This window comes from Aulostomus chinensis, chromosome 20 (genome assembly GCF_037954235.1).
Source record: "Aulostomus chinensis isolate RoL2024-O1b breed Wild chromosome 20, RoL_Achi_v1.0, whole genome shotgun sequence".
Taxonomy (NCBI): domain Eukaryota; kingdom Metazoa; phylum Chordata; class Actinopteri; order Syngnathiformes; family Aulostomidae; genus Aulostomus; species Aulostomus chinensis.
This window is the reverse complement of record NC_141339.1, coordinates 15,447,772-15,468,089: the sequence shown is the minus strand read 5'-3', so window position 1 is coordinate 15,468,089 and position 20,318 is coordinate 15,447,772. Positions and strand designations below refer to the sequence as shown.

Genomic DNA, 20,318 nt, shown 5'->3' with positions numbered 1-20,318 from the left:
GTTTGTGCTCCACTGGATATCCGTAACAATCTGCTGTACACTGAGTTACTGAGTTAAGAGATATATTTGTGTGCAATATGGGGCCTTGGACGTGATTGTTTTTGTCCACTGACAAGACTGTATTTTGGAAAATTACAACAGTGGTCACTTGGAATGCATCTGAATGCAGGCTTCATATCCAGTACTTAAAATAAGAAACTATTATTTAGCTAAAAGACTTGTAGTGGAATGCTTTTCAGCACTAAATTGTCTTTTAAAAAGGCCAGTTTAAGAACTGTTGTTAAAAATGTAGAAACAGCAGTCAGACTTTTCAAATTCAACAAAAGAAAGATGATATGCATTATAATTAATATGAAATATTCAAAATAATGTTAAGAAATACAGCAAAAATGCTGCAAAAACACATCAAAAGACAATTATCTAACAAGCTTACAGTACAACACGGTATTAAGTATTGATGTTCATTAATTGATTTTCTGTTGATTATCAATATTGTGTTCATTATTCATGTTAGAAATAAACGTGTCATTGGTGCCAGCTGGTTTGGTTCCCCGTGTGACATCCAGTTTGGTTGGGCCTTTGAAATAAAAGCAAAACAAAACAAGAAAACTGGGTAAAAAGGTAAAATAGAGATACAAAACACATACGCACAAATTCTTCATGTAAATCTATTGTTAAAAAACCCAGACAAAACACATGATAAACACATTTAAATATGGTGAAGAACATTATTTTGTTCACATTTTGTATAGCTAATCATGCAGTGTCATCATCAGAGCGCTAATCCGAGTGAGCATCTTTTGTCGTTAAATTGTAATCTACATCCTCTGTCTTTGAAATAAAGCATCCAGCTCATGTCCACTGCCAGGTTGGGTTTCCCAGGAGCTGTGATTAGGTAAACCTCTAAAGTGTCCCAGACATTTTGGGTGACGCAGCATCCAATTAAGGTGCAGAGAGACTCGATTTTATTGCCTGGTTAGGTGGTTCTATTCAGGGACGTGTGCGTGCGTTTGTTTAATTGTTGATTATTTCCAGCATGTCACTCCACACACGCACACTCGCCCACACACATGATCAGCCTGTAATTGGGAACATCTGGCGAAGGCAAACGTGTCATGGCCTACAAGCACTGTGGGGGGGTGAGATGAGCTTTTTATCACACACTCACGCACACAAACTTGAGTAGCGTGTCTTTTTCTGTACTAACTACAGTCTGAGATCCGGTTTACTCTAGGTTTTAAAATGGGTGATCCGAAGTGTAAACAACCACTCAGACATATCGTGAGATGGTCTGGGACACAGTTGTCTGCGTCAGTTGAGTTCCTGGTGATTGTTTTGGTGACAGTTCATACATTTACATTATATCACAGTTCTTGATCCGCATTGTTCTCAAAGCTGGTCTGTGCTAATCAAATTTTGTGTTTGACTTCCTGGCAAAAGACACAAGTGTAAATACGGATGTATCTCGCTTTCCAGATGAATTTTAAAACTAAGTGTATACAGGGTCAAAAAATGATCAAGGGCGGTAAAATGAGAGCTTCAGGACACTTATGCCATGTATCCTGAAGCACTGTGACACATTTTATGGGACTATGTTGGAAAATATCCTTTTTGTTACCTCATTCTCCAACTTTGTCCCGCAACAGCTTCCTTCACTCCTCATTCTGTTGCATTACAGCTCCCGATATGTTGTTGTTTTAAGTGTTCTGCAGCGCAAACCACTGCAGTTAGATTGTTTGGAGTACCGAATAGGAGCAGCAGCTAAAGTCCCTATAGACAAATAACATTCGGTCTTTCCACAGTAAGTGAGTGTGTGAGTCAGTGTTTCTATCTCCCTCCCCTTTGACTCTACTGGTCATTTAGACGTGGAGAGTTTGAGATGCACCAAGCTTGTAGCTGCTCCTGATAACAAACAGTTGAATTGTGGGGATTAAAGCGATTATATTTGATCAGGGTACAATGGATCAGCCTCAAGCCGGGGCCCCCTGCCTCCCTCTGAACTGCTGACTGCCCAGATTCTCCACAATCACAATTCTCAATGAGGCGCTGTCTGTTTGTTTTTTTGTAATTTTGTTTTTATTTTTACTTCCCCTAAAATTGTATTGGGCCTATTTACATGTGTTTCCATGAAAAATATTTGTGCATGTTTTAGTGTGCAAAGTAAGGAGACAGGGCTTGTGGGTGACAGCGGCTTTGAGAGTTTTAGATGAGGCTGGGCTTCTGGCTCTCTTCCTCGTAACAGAGGTGGGACGGGCTGGGGGGGGCTGTTAGAGAGAGATACAGAAATATAGCAAGCGAGTGAGAAGGAGGGGAGGAAAGAGTGAGGGGTTACAAAGTAGTTTCCTGCAGGGGTTGAAGCTTGCGTGCTAGCACTTGGAGCGTGTGTGTGTTTGTGTATGTGTGACTGGAGAAAGAGAGGGAGGGGAGATGGTGAGAGGGAAGCGTGTCAGGATCAGCGTGTCTGTGTGTGAACTCTTTGACTGAGCAGTGTGAGGATACAAGAAGGAGGAAAGGTTTCTTGTGGATCTATGGGGGAATAAAGGAAGAGCAATGTTCTGTCTTAAAGGTAAGTGTGTGTACATGACATGAATGTGTTAACACAAATGTGTGTGTTGGGGGGGGGTGACTTTCCTCACAGACTTTCTGAGACAAAGAAAACTTGAGCTCCATCTCTCTCTTTTGTGGAAAGTAATGTGTCACAGCGGCTTCCTCTCCACAATATCCTTCCTCATGTGTTTCTCTTCAGTGAAGGAAACCTTCCCTCCTTTTCCCTTTAATCAGTTTTTACTTTGTTCAGGTTCACCGACCTGATTCCTGCTTTTTTCCCTCTTGCTCTGTTCTTACAACTTCCTTACAGACTCTTTTTTTTTTTTAAGGAGAAATGTTGATATGAAGAGTGTGTCCAATTGTATATGTGTTGCCTACAATAACAGCTGGTGAAGTGGCAGTTGCTGGGCTGCGGAGTGGAGCCATGTGTCGGCTCGAACTTGAACAGTGAACAGTCCAAGGGAAGATAAGTGTTACGTTGGATTACAGTTTACCGTCTGACAGTTTGTTTCATGAAAACAGAAAAAACTAAATCTGAAGGAATGGTGGACGGCATGTAGCACTGGCCAGAGATCAGTTTTGTAACCAGCTTACTCACATGATTTGTTCCCTTTGAGTCAGAACATCGAATGCATACACATAGTGTGGCTTCCTCTTGTGTTACAGTATCAATATAATAGTTCCAGGCATTAATATCTATATCTCAGATTTCCAATTCTGTGAAACTGACACCATAATTCAATGAGTATATCCATCATTTCTGGCTTTATAGGAGTATTTTTTTCCCTTCAGTCACACAAATTTCACAATAGATGAACATAGTGATAGTGATAAGAATCATTGCATCTTATTATTGTTGTTATTATGGAGGAAATATTGCAGCAGGATCATGAGTTGATCTGTCATTCACACCTCCAAATACCCTGCATGGAAACGTAAGAAATTTGCACTTGAAAAATGCCGCTCAGAGGTAAATGTTTTGGGTCGCTATTGTGACGATTTGACAGTAATTTGGCAAAGTTTGTTTTACATGGTACGGAGCTTAACGAACTCCGTTACTGTAAGAAACAAACCCAAGTGTCTTATTTCTAATTCAAGCAATCTGTCAGAAGACATTTTTAGTAGATCATCATTGTGTAACCATTTCTCTTTCTGCGGTTCAGTAGATTTATGGCTTCCAGAGATGAAGTAATACAAACTGAACAGTAAAACACTTTGTGGTAGTGTCCCAGTTCATCAGCTGTAGTCAGTAAATTATGTCAGTCATACAGTTTCCACACTGGTCAGAGCAAAACAGATGGAGAACGGATTCTGTTTTGTTTTACGTAATAAATTGACATGATTGTCAGGTATAACTTTGTCTGCTTAATCCTGACAAACCAAGGTCTAAAACTTGATGTACGTGTTCTAAAAAATTTGCCAAGTCCTCGTGCAGATCCAGTTAATAGATCACGCTCGTGTTGACGTCAGCTCCAGTAGCAGTTTGGGTTTCCAGTCTCCAAATACACGTCAAACTGACCCAAATACAGTGCGTAACATTGCCCACCGTGATCTGACCAGCAGAGCCCTTCGCTCCTTTGCCAGTAACTGATTGCCTGCTTATGTTCTGATTTAAACAAACCCCCTTCAGCCAGAACAGATGTGACACATTTTCAGTCCATGTTCTTCCACATCCAGCTGTGGCCAGATTGAATTCGCATATGTTTTGACCACACATTTCCAACCCTTCCTCCTTCGCAGCAGAACCTTGAATTTTAGCATAAACCCTTTTCTAGCAAGCTAAACAAGTGCTTGATGTGGCTTTTATCTTGAAGAAGTTATTTCTCCACTTGAGCACCGTGCGTCAGCGCAAAGAGTTGATATTTACTGAGCCTGAGTAGGGATGATTTAGATTTGTTCCTGCAGGGGGACTGAAAAGCATCATTTGTGCACAACAAGAAATTTAAATTACCAAACCAACATACTCATGCTTCTTGTTGTGAGGTCATTTAAGGTCAGATTGGGCTCCATCCAATCTGTTTTTGGCTGAGTGGAGCTTGGGTCTGTGTTCCCTGGTTAGTTTTTAACCGCTCTTGATTGCAGCTCAGCATTATAGTGGCCTGAGATGTTTTGGTTGTGGGCGGCAGCTGACAGAGGAGAGACTTGCTGATCCAGCCATGTTAGCTTTGCACAGTTGAGTTTACATTTGATTGTGAAGCAAATATTGAGCAAACTATAGCTATGTTGCAAAACACGTAATAGGTGTATTAACTATTAACTGGGTTGGAGGAATTAAAACAGGCTACATAATGTTGCTAGTTGGGGTGTAACGATTCATCTACTAAAATTGATGTATCAATTTATATTCCTATGATCCAAATACATAGATCTGTGCTCAACAAGTTGGCCTTCTGGATGACATATATCGATCTAGCTTTGTCTTAAAATGTAATCGATTGATTGTATCAATATTAGGAAATAAACTAGATGTAAGCAGGGCAGAATTTATATAAAAGTGTTTTTTAGTAGTTTTAATAATATAGATGTTAAACGTTACTCGATTCGGTCTGCCTGTTGGTGGCATCGTCGCCACGCAACAGCAGCAGCACAAATTTCAGAACAACAAAACACCTGCACCGTCCAGTCATCAAGTATTTATTTCACGGTCACACTGGTAGAATTTTTGGCTTGAATATTACTGAACTGATTTCGAGTCACTGAATCGTTTCGTATCATATTGTTCTAAATGAATTAATGTCGTCCTTGAATCATATCGGTAACCATGAATCATGCTATGAATCGAATTGTTGTTAAAACAAATTGTTACATCCCTACTTAGTAGATGATGGCTGTTTAGGCAGTGTTACACACGACTGTAGCCGTAGCAATAGCAAAAGAGTCTTGATAATTGTTCTTTGTCAGTATCGGACATCCAGGCTTTTATTGGGGGAGAGGCGGGTACACTCTGGACAGGTCGCGAGTCCATCACAGGCCTGACACATAGAGATGGACAACCAGTCACACCTACGGACAATTTAAGGTTTCCGATTACCATAACATGAAGGTTTTTCTGTGCTTGGGAGGAAGCCGGAGAACCCAGAGAGAACCCAGACATGTGCTGCATCGTGTTTTTAAAATATGTCTGTTTCACAGGAACTACATTTATTCATCACTTAAGACATGCGGAACACATTGCGAACATTAGTGTGCGTGTGCGTGCGCGTGCGCGTGCGTGTGTATACACTCGATCTGCACATGCTTGTGAATTGAATTCCAGGAATGTGTGTATAGGTCCCACGCACTCTTGGGAAGGCAGCAGGAGCCTCGTTAGATTCTGTTTGCAGGGCATTGACCCACATAGCCATACGTCTCCACCTATATTTAACCTCCACTCACTCCACCATGGCATTTCACTGGGGATTCTCATCATCTAGACTCGTATTTATACAGCAGACACAACAGGACTTGAGCTGGTAAAGCACAGTTACAGATGAAAATGAGTGGGTGACTTGGACCATGTTCAAAAATGTGATTATTATTGTCTTTCTTGAATATTTCTTTGGTTGCTCCGTCTGAAATATTTGAACCACAGCACAGTAACGATTCTGTTACGTTTTAGTTTTGGTGGATTTAGTAGCTTTTCAGTTTATTGTCACACATTATATTACATTTATACAAAGAAGTATTTCTTTTCACATATTTGCACAGCAGATCAATAATAGAGTGAATCAAGCGTAACTAACAAATTGTTGTGGCAACCTCATTAAGCTCTCTTCCATGTTAACCTCTCTGAACTTGTGATAGGACAGGCTTTCAAAAACCAGTGCACCTGTGCTGTGTTTCTAAAGAGAGACCATGACCTGTTGACCCCAGTCTGACCCTCTACCTTCCCTCTGGCCTTGCGGGTAGTTGTGTTGATGGATGTTCTCACACTCGACGTGGCAGGCCGCTTATCTCCGCTGGAGATGAGGACAGGACAGAGATGTGGCAGGTCCAGACACTGGAGGAGGTTTGGCTTGATGGAAGACCTTTGCAACGCACTCATTTATTTTTCTAATTTTCTGCATGCTCCCTCAACATTTTGATCATTTTGGAATCAAACAGAGTATTTAGCGATTTTGTTAAATATGCTTGCTCCCAGATTCTAACTCATTATTGGACTTTTAAGTAATTATCTTTAGCTACTTACCAGCTAATCAGCTTCATATCTAGCTAACAGTCAGTGCCAAGTTTAATTAGTTGTTCCTGGGGCTCTTTTGTGCTAAATGAACATGTTGTAAAAAGCCTCCATGGAAAGTAAGTTGCATTAGTGAATCATGGCTATAAGCCAAAACTTTCAATAACAGGAGGAGCTGTCTGCTCTTGACAGGTAAACAAAAGATGTTGTTGTTCTATTGACTGTGAATGGACTGACAGGACTCCTGTCAGACCCTTTTGTTTTCTGAAAATAGTACAGAAAATAAGCTTTTTTCTTTCGATTGTATGGCAGTTTATATGATGTGTAGAAGTCAATAATTGGAACCCAATGTATTTTCTGGACAGAAAAAAAAGAAGAATGCGCTGAAGGTTAGCAGGGCAGTTTCCAGGCAAAATGCTGGAAAAGTTTTGTTGGGGGATGAAGTTTGGAGGGACAATGGCTGAGTCCCTGTGGGAGAGTGGATGTCTTCCCCAGACAGAGGGCGAACACAGCATGCAGGTGCTCCTCGCGCTCCATTCAGATTTATGTGTAACCATGGTAACCTTTGTCCCTTGCCCCAAGCCTTCCGCTTTAGCTTTTCCCCTCACACTCTCCTACACACATGCACAGAAATCTGGGAGTATTCAAAGACACGTAGTAGAGTACATATACACACATTTACCAACACACAGACACACGTGCGCACACACACACACACACACACACACACGCACACGCACACGTGTATATGTTAACAGGAGCTGGGCTGTGAAAATCTGACCTCCAAGTCTGATTGGCATGAACAAGACTTGAACATTCACATCCAGTTTACACTCATGACACTTATTCCGTGTGTGTGTGTGTGTGTGTTTTTGTTTGACTGCATGACTTTAAACCCCCATTTTCTTCTCTGTGTGGACTTCATGACCCACTGTATGTTTGAATTAGTTGCTTTAGGCGAACGAAAGTGTTCGCCATAAAGACTAAAAAAAAAGACTCATTCATCTTGTCTTGTAGGCAGTGTGTGAGGACACAAGTTTTTTTGTGTGTCTGTGTAATGTGTGTCTGTACACACTCATAGTGTGGTTTGTCCATTCTGTTCTGTGTGGTTGTGTGGTTTTGTAATCAGCTTGTGTGTTGGCTGAGTCACCATGCTGTGGAAATGATAACTATCGGTAATGGCTCCTTTAGCCCCTGGCTATCTGCTGAGGCTATGGCTTGATGTAACACACACACACACCCACACACACACATTAAATCACTATAATTCCAATGTTCCAGTGTTTTAATGTGCATTTTAAGCAACTGCTTGCGTTTTTGTGTGTTGCAAGCCACCACTAGAGGGAGACCTTAACCTTTACAACCTTCAGTTTGTCTCCCCTATGTTTCTTCAGCTTTAATGTCTGACTTTATCTACAGAACCTGCTTTGGTTGGACATCTCAGAACAAATTTTACTGATACCACTGTCAGTATCAATTCTGCTTTTCAGTATCAGTTTTCGATGATTGTCAGATATTGAAATGTCAAAGTGTGTAGGTTTTCATCATCAGAACTATTATCTCTAAGTCTGACACTAGTGTTAAAAAAAGTATTCAACCATGACTGTCAGAAAATAATTGTCACGGAAAAATGGAATTAATAACATTAGTGGTATACGATAATGATGATGATTCAAATTTTGAAAATTTTTTGAAACTAGATCTGAATTCCCATCCCAAGTATCATCTCTATTCAATCTGAGCCTATCAATAATCTCATCCTACCTCACAGCCACACAGATTAAGGGTTGTCGTATGCACCCTCACCTGTTAGAAGTCAAAAGTTATTACACGTGTTTATCCTTTTATCTGTGCTCACTCCTGTACATCTGTCAGGTATTACCTGGCAGTCCATCTGTGCTCCATTCCATGCTTCTCTGTACGTTCTGCTGCTTTCAGACTTGATTTTTTGGGGCTATGCCTTACGCATGTTTTCACCTGGATTTTAAACCTAGTTAAAAATGAAGGCATATTTCCTGGCAGTAGTTTGATATTTACCGCTTTTGTCACTGGATTCTTTTGAGTTTACGTCATTCAAGTTGGCCAACAACTAGTGTCACGTCTTTTTTGAACTTGCACACATCTGAGCGCTGCAGGTGAAGCTGTTCATTATCTACAGCATGGTGTCCATCTGTGGTGTTTGTGTTCATGTCCGTCACAATCAGAGACTGAAGTTGGAGGCTGGATAATCTGGGTTTACAGATTAGAACAGCAGTGTTGAGCATCAGGGGAACAGGGGAGGAGGAGCTGAGAGGAGGCCATGTGGACTGGACCATGCTGGTGCTGTGAGGAGGAAGGATGCTCTCGGATGCTGCAGACTTGTCAGAGCATTGATGCTTTAACATCTCTAATGACTTGGACACCTTTTTTTTTTTGCTGACTTTTGCAAACACACATACACACCACAGCTTCCTGATATTTTGTGGATCTTTCTGCACTTTGTTTTGGACTTGTCTGGGTCATTGCTGAGGATAGCACAGAAAATCAGGTTTTGATTACAGGTATTGCCACTCTGATAGTGCAGTTTTTTTAAAAAACAACAACAAATTACTGGGTCTTTTACATTTTTGAGGGTGCCTTTTCACGCTGCCAGGATTACCACCAGCTGTTTACCTTGCAGGATTTCTGATAGCCTAATGCCACAATAGTTCTGTGGGATTTTTGATTTGGTGTTAAATCTTGTAATGTAACATGGCCTGCAGCCTCCCTTTGTCAGGCAAATCAATGCAAATCAATAGGATCCCCCGAGAAAAAGGAGAGGAAGGACAAAAACAGTAGGAGGAGAGTGAGGAGGGCACAGAGGGGGGGGTCCCCTGTGGGTTAGAAAAACCTCCACGCGCACACGCACGCACACCCTTCGCAGGCACTCCTCCGTCCCACCACCTCAAGTGGAGGCTCCAGAGAAAAGAGGGTTGTGCAAGAAGGAGGAGTTGGGGCTTGGGTCCTGGATAGAGGGGGGGGGGGGGGGGTGTTAAGGTCTTAGCTGGGGATGATCACATACGTGCACTGCCTCTCCCCGAAGCCGGTGGTCAGTTGCTGGCACAGGGCCTGCTATGAGGACCCCCCTGGCGAGAAGCGGACTCTGTTTTCCTTCCAGCCCACCGACAAGATGGGCAACAGCCTCCAGCTCGAGGCCTTCCCCAGTCCCAGGCCCGCCAGGACAGAAGGCTGCCTGCGCAAACGTCTGCTTTCTGTGTCAAAGGTCCACCAGAAACAGGACTCTCTCTGGACACCCAAACCCTTGCTTGGACCCATCACTACAACTCCTCCAGGGAAGACACAAACCTACCATGATGGCAAAGGTACAGACTCAAGAACTGAACAGATTTTTTCTTTTTCGCTGTTCAGTTGACAAGTTTTTGAATGGTAGATCTTTAAAGAACCTTTTTATTTCAAACTATTATCTAGATTTGTTCTCTTTCATTTGGGGACATTAAAGTTAAAGACAGTGATTATAGTACCACTTCATCTTAAAGGCAGGACCTCACAGGTAGTGGTCTCTCTGAGCCTCTTAGTAAGACTTATCACGACACCACATTGCTGTTTTGTGACAGTAATGATGATGGCATATGTCTTCACTGGGAAGTAAGCTCCTCATCCAAGGGTACTTAAGTTACCTGAGCTGTTAGTGGGAAATAATGATGCACTGTATGTATGTCAACATGTGAGAGAGTCACGACACATACGGAGAAGCTTTTCCCAAGCCTGTCTTTGTCTCTTCCTATTAGCTGATTTCCATCCTGCTTGTAGCTGAGTGATCTGTGCCTTCTGCTGTTTTCTGTGCAAGTGCGTGTTTGTGTGTGTGTGGCATCAATGCAGATTGTGGCTTTGTGACCTCTGAGACCTTTGGCCTTTGGTGTGGTGGCAGGGTCCTCTAGCATAAAGTGGACAGCCCTGAGTGAAAGGCTGCGATGGTTCCTGTCACTAATGCATGAATACATCATCTGACATACAACGTATTAGTTATTTTTAGTCAAATTCCTGTAGTTTTAAACAAAAGTTTGTGGGAATAAATATGTGCCTCGGTCTCACATTTATGCAGCTACACACTCATGAACATTGCATCTGAGGCTGCACGATAATATCGGCACGTCATCGGTATCGGCAGAGATTGGACATTTCCATAATGTGTCAGCTGGCCCAGTTTTGCTCGTGTTACTTCTTTGCTCTTCATATGTGGCTTATGATGAAACAATGCAGTAATTGACTCATTAGATTTTCTAATTTTCTTTAATTAAAATGGTCAGCTTATCAAATTTACACAGTTTGCATGTGCTTTTCAGTATGCACAACGCACATATATAAACTTGTTAAACTCAGTAAGTATCAGCCAAATTAGTTATAAAATATTCAGCATATCTCCGAACATGCCTCAGTCTCTGATTGAACCGTAGACCCTCATAGCTAAGGATGCTCCCCTGGGTTGCCACCCCTGGGAAGGGGAGACAATAGCTAACAGCTGGAGGTGATGGGCCGGGTCTGCTGGGAAGTGTAACTGAGCTGACGTTTGGGGGGTTACGGAGCTGACACTGATGGGGTTATAGAGGTGACCCACTTTCACCTCTGCCACTACATAAAGGAGCCATCATGAACATAGAAGAGACAATATTGAAGCATGAAAGAGAGGATTGAATAGATGTGTCTGACCTGCGTTTTTATCACATTTAAGTTGTTTTTACACACCCCGTCAAGACTTTGTGATATCTTTCTCCATATATTCCTGTCCCAAACAGAATCCTTTATTTCTGTGCATTTAGCGTAACAAAATGCTGGCAGACCAAACACGCTCCGTCGTCATGCTTTCTTTGGCTAATATGCCATGACAGCTCAAGATGTCGCCTCCATGGGTACAGTATTGTCTAGCTTGAATCAAGTGCTACACTCACTTTGTATTCAAGCACCACTGAACAGACAAGTCATACACAAAAACACACTTATTGGCTAATAATTTCTTTGTGTGCTTCCTGTTTATTTTAGCTGTTCCTATATAGTTTTATTACCTTGCTTGTCTGTACCCTGGGATCCCACTGACTCCTGCACCACTCTCCAATTCTACATATAAATCTTTATTCTGCTGCAGTAGACTTAATGTCTTTCAGTTAGCTTAGAGGTGGAGCAGGTGTTTCACCCCCTCAGTAATCCTTTAGTGGGAAGGCAGCTTCAGCTATCGACCAATCAGTGCCAAGGGCTCCCAGGGGAAGAGCACCTGAGGGAGGCCAGGCTTGGAGACTAACTAGATGAGAGCAAATGAAATGGATTGGCTGCAGTTATGGGCCGACTTGTGGCTTAGAATCAGTTTGGATAATAGAATTGTGTTGGAGAGAATGAGGAGGGGTCAGCTTTTTGTCATCCTTTTAATAGTGCTGAACATTGGTGGTGGTGGTGGTGGGGGGGGGGGGGGTTGTCAGTGCAGTTAAACTGATTTGTACTGGTCACAGTTAGATCCAACACCTCACTCTTATCTATAGATTTTCCTGTAAAAAGTGTCTTTTAATTTAAGTCGAGCAAAGAAAAGCAGTCTATTTTTCAGCAGTGTGACAAGAAGAAGCACAGTGATGCTCCTGTGAATATTTCCTACCAATTATATCAAAATAATTTGATTGATGGGTTGAAAATAGCTCAGTCTGCTTTTTGAGACTGCAAGAAAAATGCTGTCAGAGAGGTGAATGTTTTGGACTTTTCCATGTCGTGACTTTTTAATTCCAAAATATATTTTTGTTGCCACCTTATTTGCTCTGTAGCGCAGATCAGATGTGGGCGGTGTGAAGGTTGTGAAACTTCGAGTATGTTCTGATCAAACATCATTCGTAGCGACACAAAACACCTGGTGTCTAACTAAAATTTAAAAAATACACTCTTCTTATATTTTAGCCCTTCGCTCCTCTCAGCGGTTTTGTCTACCACATAAGAAGTGATGATGGAGCGACTCTGGGAGTCTTGGCTCCAGGCATGACAACCCTCAGCGGGGAAGCCACCAACTCTTTCTGTCCCTCCACCACTAAGTCAAACTGACCTTTGTGGATTTTTATTAAAGGCGTGTATCGCACAGGGTTCAGGGCCAGCGCCGATGGCTCAATTTTTATATACACACTCTTGTGTATAAAAAGGTGATTACGTATTTGTCTGGATCATGTTGCTTCCCTATCCTGTCTCACATCTCTCCTCATCACTTTCTCTCTATCTGCTTTTCACCCCCCCACTTTTTTTTTTTTTAGCATTTTAGATGATTCAGAGTATGGGCTCAGACTGGGTATTGAAGTGTAAACAAAACAAAAGAAAAAGGCCACCAGTTCTTCTCCCCCTGCTATCAATCTGGTCTACTCACTACTAAACTGGTGACGTATTGTCCCTCAGTGTTACAGTGTCACACTAAGCAGTTTTACTGTAAGCGAACATATTTACTCACCTTTTTGCCAAGTTGCATCTGGTCAAAGCTGCTTGTCTGTCCTCTGACTCAGAAATGTGATGTGAGGTGAATCATCACTCATAAAACAACAACAAAAACAGTGTGATTCTTTGCCTGCCTTTTGGAGGCTAATACCTGCACACGGGCAAGCACACACACACACACACACACACACACACACACACACACACACACACGCACTCAAACTTTTTCCACCAGATTGTTAAAGACAAGTACACACTTAATCCTTGATGTGGATGAAAACCCCCGGTAGAAGAACAATGAAGTGGAGAGCATGACACACAGTGTAATGAGATGGAGAAAAGGGGAATTCCACGCACGCATGCACGCACACACACACACACACACACACACACACACACACACACACACACACACTTTTAGGAATGGGGGGAGTCAGAGGTTTAGTTGGGGGTCATTCAACTGTAAAATAGGTTAAGACTCTGTTTTCCCGCTGAATCTTTTCCTCCCTCTTCCATCTTTTCATCAAGTCTGTTTGTGTGAGTGGGCGAATGTCTGACTTTTTCTTCTGTATGTATCCGTTCGGAATAAACGGAGCCACATCTTAACTGTCCGTCAGTAAGGAGATAAAGCAGATGAGGTGTAATCAGTCAGTAATAGCAAGCTGTGGATCTAACAGATAGGGAAGCCTCAGCTTGTTAAAAGCTTAATGTGACAGACTAACCAGGTGCTATCCCATCATGTGTGACTGAAAGTCCAATCATGTCATCCCTGATTATATTGTCTCAGTGTGTGCTGTTGCAAGGTTTCATGATCAGTAACCTAGATGGCTCTCATTTCATTTTAAAGCCATGCATTCATTGTTTTCCCTTATAAATCATCATGTTATCCGTTAAATCTCCTAAGATAATAATATTTGCCCTCAACCACCCAAATTTCTTCTTGTTCTGCCATTAAAAACAGAGCTTAAGTCAGAGAAAAGTGAGTTTTTCCCTTGTTTGATTGTAATAGATAATAGATAATGTTGTCTGACTAGTTGTGCCCAGCTGGTCTCAGCTGACAGGAAGCAGTGGAGGAGGAGAATGAAGTGAGTCCAGGAGGGATCAGGTGGGACCATCACGGCCCCATATGTGTGTTATTGAGTTCTAACTAATGGCTTGATTATCACATTAGGACATAACAGTCAGATAATGACTCTGATCCACAGAGACATTCATCCTCCAATTGACCAAACGGGTTAGAAATGCGAATCAGGAAGATGTCTTACTTCCACTGATCAAGAATCGGGGGGGGGGGGGGGGGGTGTTGCCCCTTTTGAAGAACAATTGAGTATGCCTTGACAAGTTTGAAATCACTTTGTACCTCTTTTCTTTCAGTCAAAAGGTTTATTTCTGGCCTCATAAAGACCAATATTGTTCTCATGAGGGACAATCGTCAACAATGTCCTTGACACACAGTTGCACATGCAACACAATTGGACTTTCTTCTATGTTCTATGAGAGACGTGCAGTTACACATAAAGAGATGTACACCTGTTTGCATCATTAAAGATATGAAGTTGAGTTTCAGATTTATCCCATTCAATTCTTTCTCCATTGTTTTCTATTGCAGTCATGCTAATCACATCTTCAGTCGGAAAAATGACTCCAGGATGAATACCAGGGTCTGTTCAGCACTCACAATACCAACAGACCTCAAAAGCAAATGCTATTTTATTCAGAGCTGTGTCCTTACTCTAGCCACAGCCTTCACCCTGGTCTTTATCCTTAATCGGTCCAACAGTGCTCTCGTTGTTAGGAAGACAATCAAATTGAAAGATCTAATTGTGGCCTAGTGCAGGATAAGTGACTTTAAGCACTCCAAAGCTTTGCCGAGCTCGGTCACAGCTCATTTCTTAAATGAGTGCTGCTATTAGAAGGAGCTTGTTTCCAACCCCATGCTGCTTGAGTCCTCTGAGGTTTCTGGCTCTCTTTTTTTTGTACTACTGACCAGTCGACTTTTTGGCTTCACACAGATATGTTCCTGACTTCTTCTGCATGGTTCACGTAAAGTGCACCGTCTCCTTCAAACCAGAGCAAACATCAGCCTGGGAGGAATAGTAGCATTCATTATAACCAGATAAAAGTGATGGATGAAGTTTGAAATCAATCATTTCAAGCCAAGCAATATATATGTGTGTGTGTGTGTGTGTGTGTGTATATATATATATACACACACATACATACATAAAATTGTAATTTTTTTTTTGTTGCTTGTCTTGAAATGATTGATTGAAACTTCTTATTTCCACAGGAGGGTACTCTAATTGCTCTTGTCAGGGCTCTTTGCTCCACCATCTAACACATCTCATCCTCTGTTACTCCATGTTGTACCCAAGACTCCCTCCTCCCTCCTGCCTTTGCCCCAGCCTCAGGCTCCTTTATGTCCCAATCAGCTGGAGGTTCCATTAAGCCTCCAGAAAGCAAAGCAAAGCCTCCGAAAAGCTCATGTCCCCCCATAGAGACTGATTATAAAAGGAGCCAGAAAAGGGAGGCAAAGGAATGAAAGTGATTTTAAGAGGCTCTTTAAATCTGTCCTTGTCCTCTCCATGGCAACATCTCTTTAAAAAGGGTTTAAACTCCACATGGATCGATGATTGGGGTTAAAGACAAAAGAGAAACTAAAGCTATAGTCTTTTTTTTTTTTAAATCCACAGGGGAATTTTACTCTCTTTTGTTTGTTTGTTTGTTTATCACAGAACCTAAATTCCTGTTCATCGTTTTTTAAAGAGTAAAAGCTGAATGCCAGTGAAAGACCATTTATATCTGTTGTTACTCATTTCCCCCACCAGGTGGCAGTATAATACAGACAAGCGGATGGTAGCGCCTAGAGTCTCCATTCTATTGTTGCAAAGTTGATTATCTGTGAACCATCATTTTTAACTAATGTAGAATTACTGCACACAAAAAGCCTCAGCGTGTGCCGTTGAATTAACATTTTGATGAGATTATGTTAATTACCAAATGTAATTAGCATTGAATTAATTGCCCATCAGACAGAAGACGCACATATTTATCTGTACCAAAGACACACAAGTTGTCACAAGGAATTTAATTTGGACTATGTGGTCTTAAATTTGGAGGGTATTTGATCAGGGAGCTGGTCTGGTTTCCCTGGTGGCTCATTAAGGAGGTCGCATTGACTGCATCCTAGAGAGGCCTGTTCTTTCTATTAATGCCTCCATTCCTCCATTATTGCTCAGATGGGACAGGGAGAGCAAGGGAGGGGGTTTATTAAAGAATAAAGGGGGGGTTGAGGAAGGGAGGGGTTAAGTGGATTTGGGGGTCCTGCTTTTTTTTTTTCCTAGACAAGGTTTCAGAATAGGATTATCATTGGAGGAAGCTTGATTTAGCACACAGACGTGCACAGTAAAACACACATAAGTGAAATGCATCACCGTGGCATTTGATAATGCAGATGCTGCCAATCATACAATGATGTGTGTGTGTGTGTGTGTGTGTGTGTGTGTGTGTTTGTGTGTGCGTGAGTGTGTGTGTACGTGTGTGTAATTTACACATGATCCACATCAGGCTGTGAGCACTAAGCCGGTCCTGAGACATGTTTAAACCTCTCTGTCTTAAACTCTGGGGATTAAAACACTCATGTAATATTACTGCAGGCTTCTATTACTGCAGTATAATATCCATGTATAGTGATGATATACCAGATTTTTTTTGGGGGGGGGGGTATCCATTGTTTGAGAAGTGGCTGTGTTTTGAAGTATTCTCGAGTCAGTCACTGTAACCTCCATAAGTCCTCACAGGGAATCAATACAATGTCTTGATGATGATCATGATCCTCTGCATGAGTTTGGTAAACAGTGGATCAGTAGCATCCTCCGACGCTGCAGTCACACTTCTCTAATGTCATGCATGACATTGGGCCGCATACAAGAACATTTTCAGATTCTTCACTCTCCCTTTTGTGAGGTTTACTCTTCGAGCCAGATTCAGTGCACAAACTTGTCACTGGTTTCTTCTTGTTTCCGCTGAATGAAAACTTCCAGTTCTTGAGTAGTTGTGTGATTGTGGTATCTGATTATTAACATAGTTGAAACTCTCCAGATTCCTATCTGAGGTTGCCGGTCCTGCTCTGGTTTATTTGTTTTTTTGTTTTTACATCCCTAACAATCAGAGGGAGGATGTGAAGTGTAGCCTGAACACAAGAGATCCTGGATTGTGAAGGATTTATAATCATATCCTCGCCGTTTTGATCCGAGCCTACCTGGTTCTGAATCCTGACTGGAACAGTGAGGTTTTTCACTAATGATGCGTTAGCTTCTATCTATTTAGAAAAACAATGTCATTCCAGCCAATGCACCTCCAGCCATGCTGCAAAAGGTAGTGGTGTTAAAACAATGAAATTTCACCTGATTTTGGACAAACAGGAAAATATGTTTCCAACTGCAAAAGGGGGCTTTGGGAGTTGAGAGACGCAGTTTCATGACTTGTTAAACCATCTGCAGAACATTCTTTTGCAGTGGGAGGAAATATAAATTGGATCGATATGTTGGGCCTGATGAACAAATCCAGTGATGTGTTGGAAACAGATTGGTTGATGCCACTAATCAATACCAGCCACCAGAACTAGCATCCGACTTCTAGCCCTAACCTTGTGCCAGTGCCTCAAGGCTGATAGTCTTGCACCCTTCCTGAATATCTGGTCACTGGTCAGTCAGTTTCGTTGTTGATTGGACGACCTGGTGTGTCAGGGCCCCCCCCCCAAACAACTGACCTACTGTTGTTGCTCGTGAGATGCAATCTGGGAAATGGGTCAAACGCTATAGTTTCAATTTTGATGTCATATAAAAGGAAGTGCAGATAAACACTGATGTATACATTGTTTTTGATATGGCTTTAACCCACTTCCTATTGGTAACACACACACACGTGAGCGCGCATGCACACACACTGCTCTCCTTCCTGTGATGCAGCCTAACCCCAGGTGGCTTGTTGCTTCATGCCCTTGAGCTACTTGTGGCACTTAACCTAAATTAGCTCAGTCTGATTCTGTGCCTCCTACGTCTGAATCAGACAAGACCCTCTGGTCGGGTCACACTGCAGGATATAAAGTACAATTGTGCAGCCGTAAAGCAATATTCAGTGTGTTTTCACTCATGCTTTCCTGTCGAGCCGTATCGTGTCCTGCAGGTGATTAGATTTTCAACTCGTTTGGCTTTGTGAATCATTCTTTATTGGACCCTACGGCGGGAAAATATGCAGTGAAATATTGACGTAGATGAATCATTGTCTGAAAGCAAATGATTCCAGCTGCTGCGTATTTACTGCTGTCATCATTCCCTTATTCATCAGTCACTTAACAGGGTTAATTAAAAGCCAGCTTTAAACTCTGCCATGCCTGTGTATCTCGAGTGTTTGTGTCAGATTTACGGTGTTTAGTGTGTGGAGTTAATTATAAAATGGTATTGCTGATAGTGTGCAGAGGAAGCACACACACATATACACACACAGGCCCTTAGGAGACAAGAGCAGACAGCCCCAGTAATGAAATGTAGGTCAGAAAACTAGTCTGGCAGCCAACATAATGTGTGTTTGTGTGGACGCTCATGCGTGGGTATGTATATGTGCCCATGCATAGTAAGAGTGTGTGGCATCACGCTTGCATGCATGTAGACTGTAGGCACGTGTATGGATGGTCTTATAACCTACATGTGCAGAAAGAAAAGACAAAGCAACATTTTCTTTCATCTAGCATCCTTTAAGGTGCAGATCATAGCTTGAGGAAACAGCTGCAGGCAGACATTTACACATGTACAATCAGATTTTCATGGAGACTGGTGTCACACTTTGTCCCATCATGAAACAAGAGACGGATGTAGAACAAGCCCAGGACGCTTATACACAAGCACACCAACCCACTAATGCATTTTGGTCATTGATGTGGCAGGTCCACAGAGGTTCTAGTGGAGGGTAAGAAGGCCAAAGAGTCGATATGAGTGGAGACAGCATGGCTGGATCATGGTCATAATGGCTCTGAAGGCTGCCAGGGGTTTGCCCTCCATCCAGGTGTCCCTAGCTCATATACACTGATGATATTCTCTGAGGTATTGTTGCTAGAACCCATCAGTGAACTTATAAAACCCCGTCAATACAGAAGGGGTATTTAGAGTAGCGCATTGATGACGTGCTTCATTCCTTTATCAGAAAAAAACAACTAAATGTAGTTGTAATTGTGTCAGCATGACTTTGGAAAATAAAGCAAATGTAAGTTCCTTTCACTCACTGAACAGCAACGCGGTGAAGTACAGCTCATCGATACATGGGACTGGAATATTGATGAGGTGATGGAAAAAAATAGAGTGATCCATTGCTTTACTGGTCTTATCACACCTACCTATGGAGTGCCATCAGACCATATTAGAGATTAATCTGTTGCCATGATTTTTCATGGTCATAACTAACCACACCTGTTGGAACACCCTGTGTAAGATAAGGCAGGGCGTATCTATGATTCAGACCCACAGATACCAGCCGACGCTGATGCCCTTTCGCAGAGTCAGCTGCTGCTAAGCTGTTTGCTCGATGCAAAGCCAACAACACCACAGCAGACATGAACACATGAGATAACAGCCTTGAATTCATCCAAGTCAGATCTTGTTTAAAAACAATCTCACACTCCATTTAGTACATAGTTTGATCTCCGGTGTCAAATCGCTCTCATGCTTCATTTTTTTTGTCTAAAGGATGTAGGCGATGTTTGCTTGTGAAGCTTGAAGTCAGATAGTTTTAGGGGGAAAATGGGTCGTTGGGACGCTTGATTAAATAGTCAAGAGTCACGTCAACACAACAGGGAAACATGCATCGAGTGTTGTCCTGCCAACCCGCTCACTTTAATACAGGCCTCTCCATTCCTATTGTCCTGACAACTTCCCGCTGGGGGGTTAAATTGCTATAGATTTAAAACTTTGTTGCCAGGGGGAAATGGACCGTTAGCTACAAATCCACCGTGGACTGTGTACATAAAACGCTTCAACAAAACTGCCACACTACAAATCAGTCTGCTCGTATAGTGCACGTTAACTCTCTGTTTAACAGGCGTGCACATTTCGAGCGATGCAGCTTTTAGTGTGCTCAAGGCCGTAAGTTTCCCCGTTAAATGAAGCAACGGGAATTCCGTATTCAACGGTTA

General features: G+C 42.2%; 1 protein-coding gene across 5 annotated transcripts in view; it reads left to right on the top strand.

Annotated features, from left to right (window-relative positions):
• Positions 1 to 20,318, top strand: part of nhsl1b (NHS-like 1b) — a 107,884-nt gene that overhangs the window by 54,164 nt on the left and 33,402 nt on the right. The window contains exon 1 of one of the 5 annotated variants that reach the window (XM_086189593.1): positions 2,395 to 2,566. The exons of 3 other annotated variants lie outside the window; for them this stretch is intronic. In XM_086189593.1, the coding sequence (XP_086045719.1) occupies positions 2,551 to 2,566 (16 nt within the window). In that variant the 5' untranslated portion in view covers positions 2,395 to 2,550. Of the gene's footprint in view, positions 1 to 2,394; positions 2,567 to 9,731; positions 10,045 to 20,318 lie in introns of those variants that run through there. One more of the 5 variants, XM_086189589.1, reaches the window with a different exon arrangement.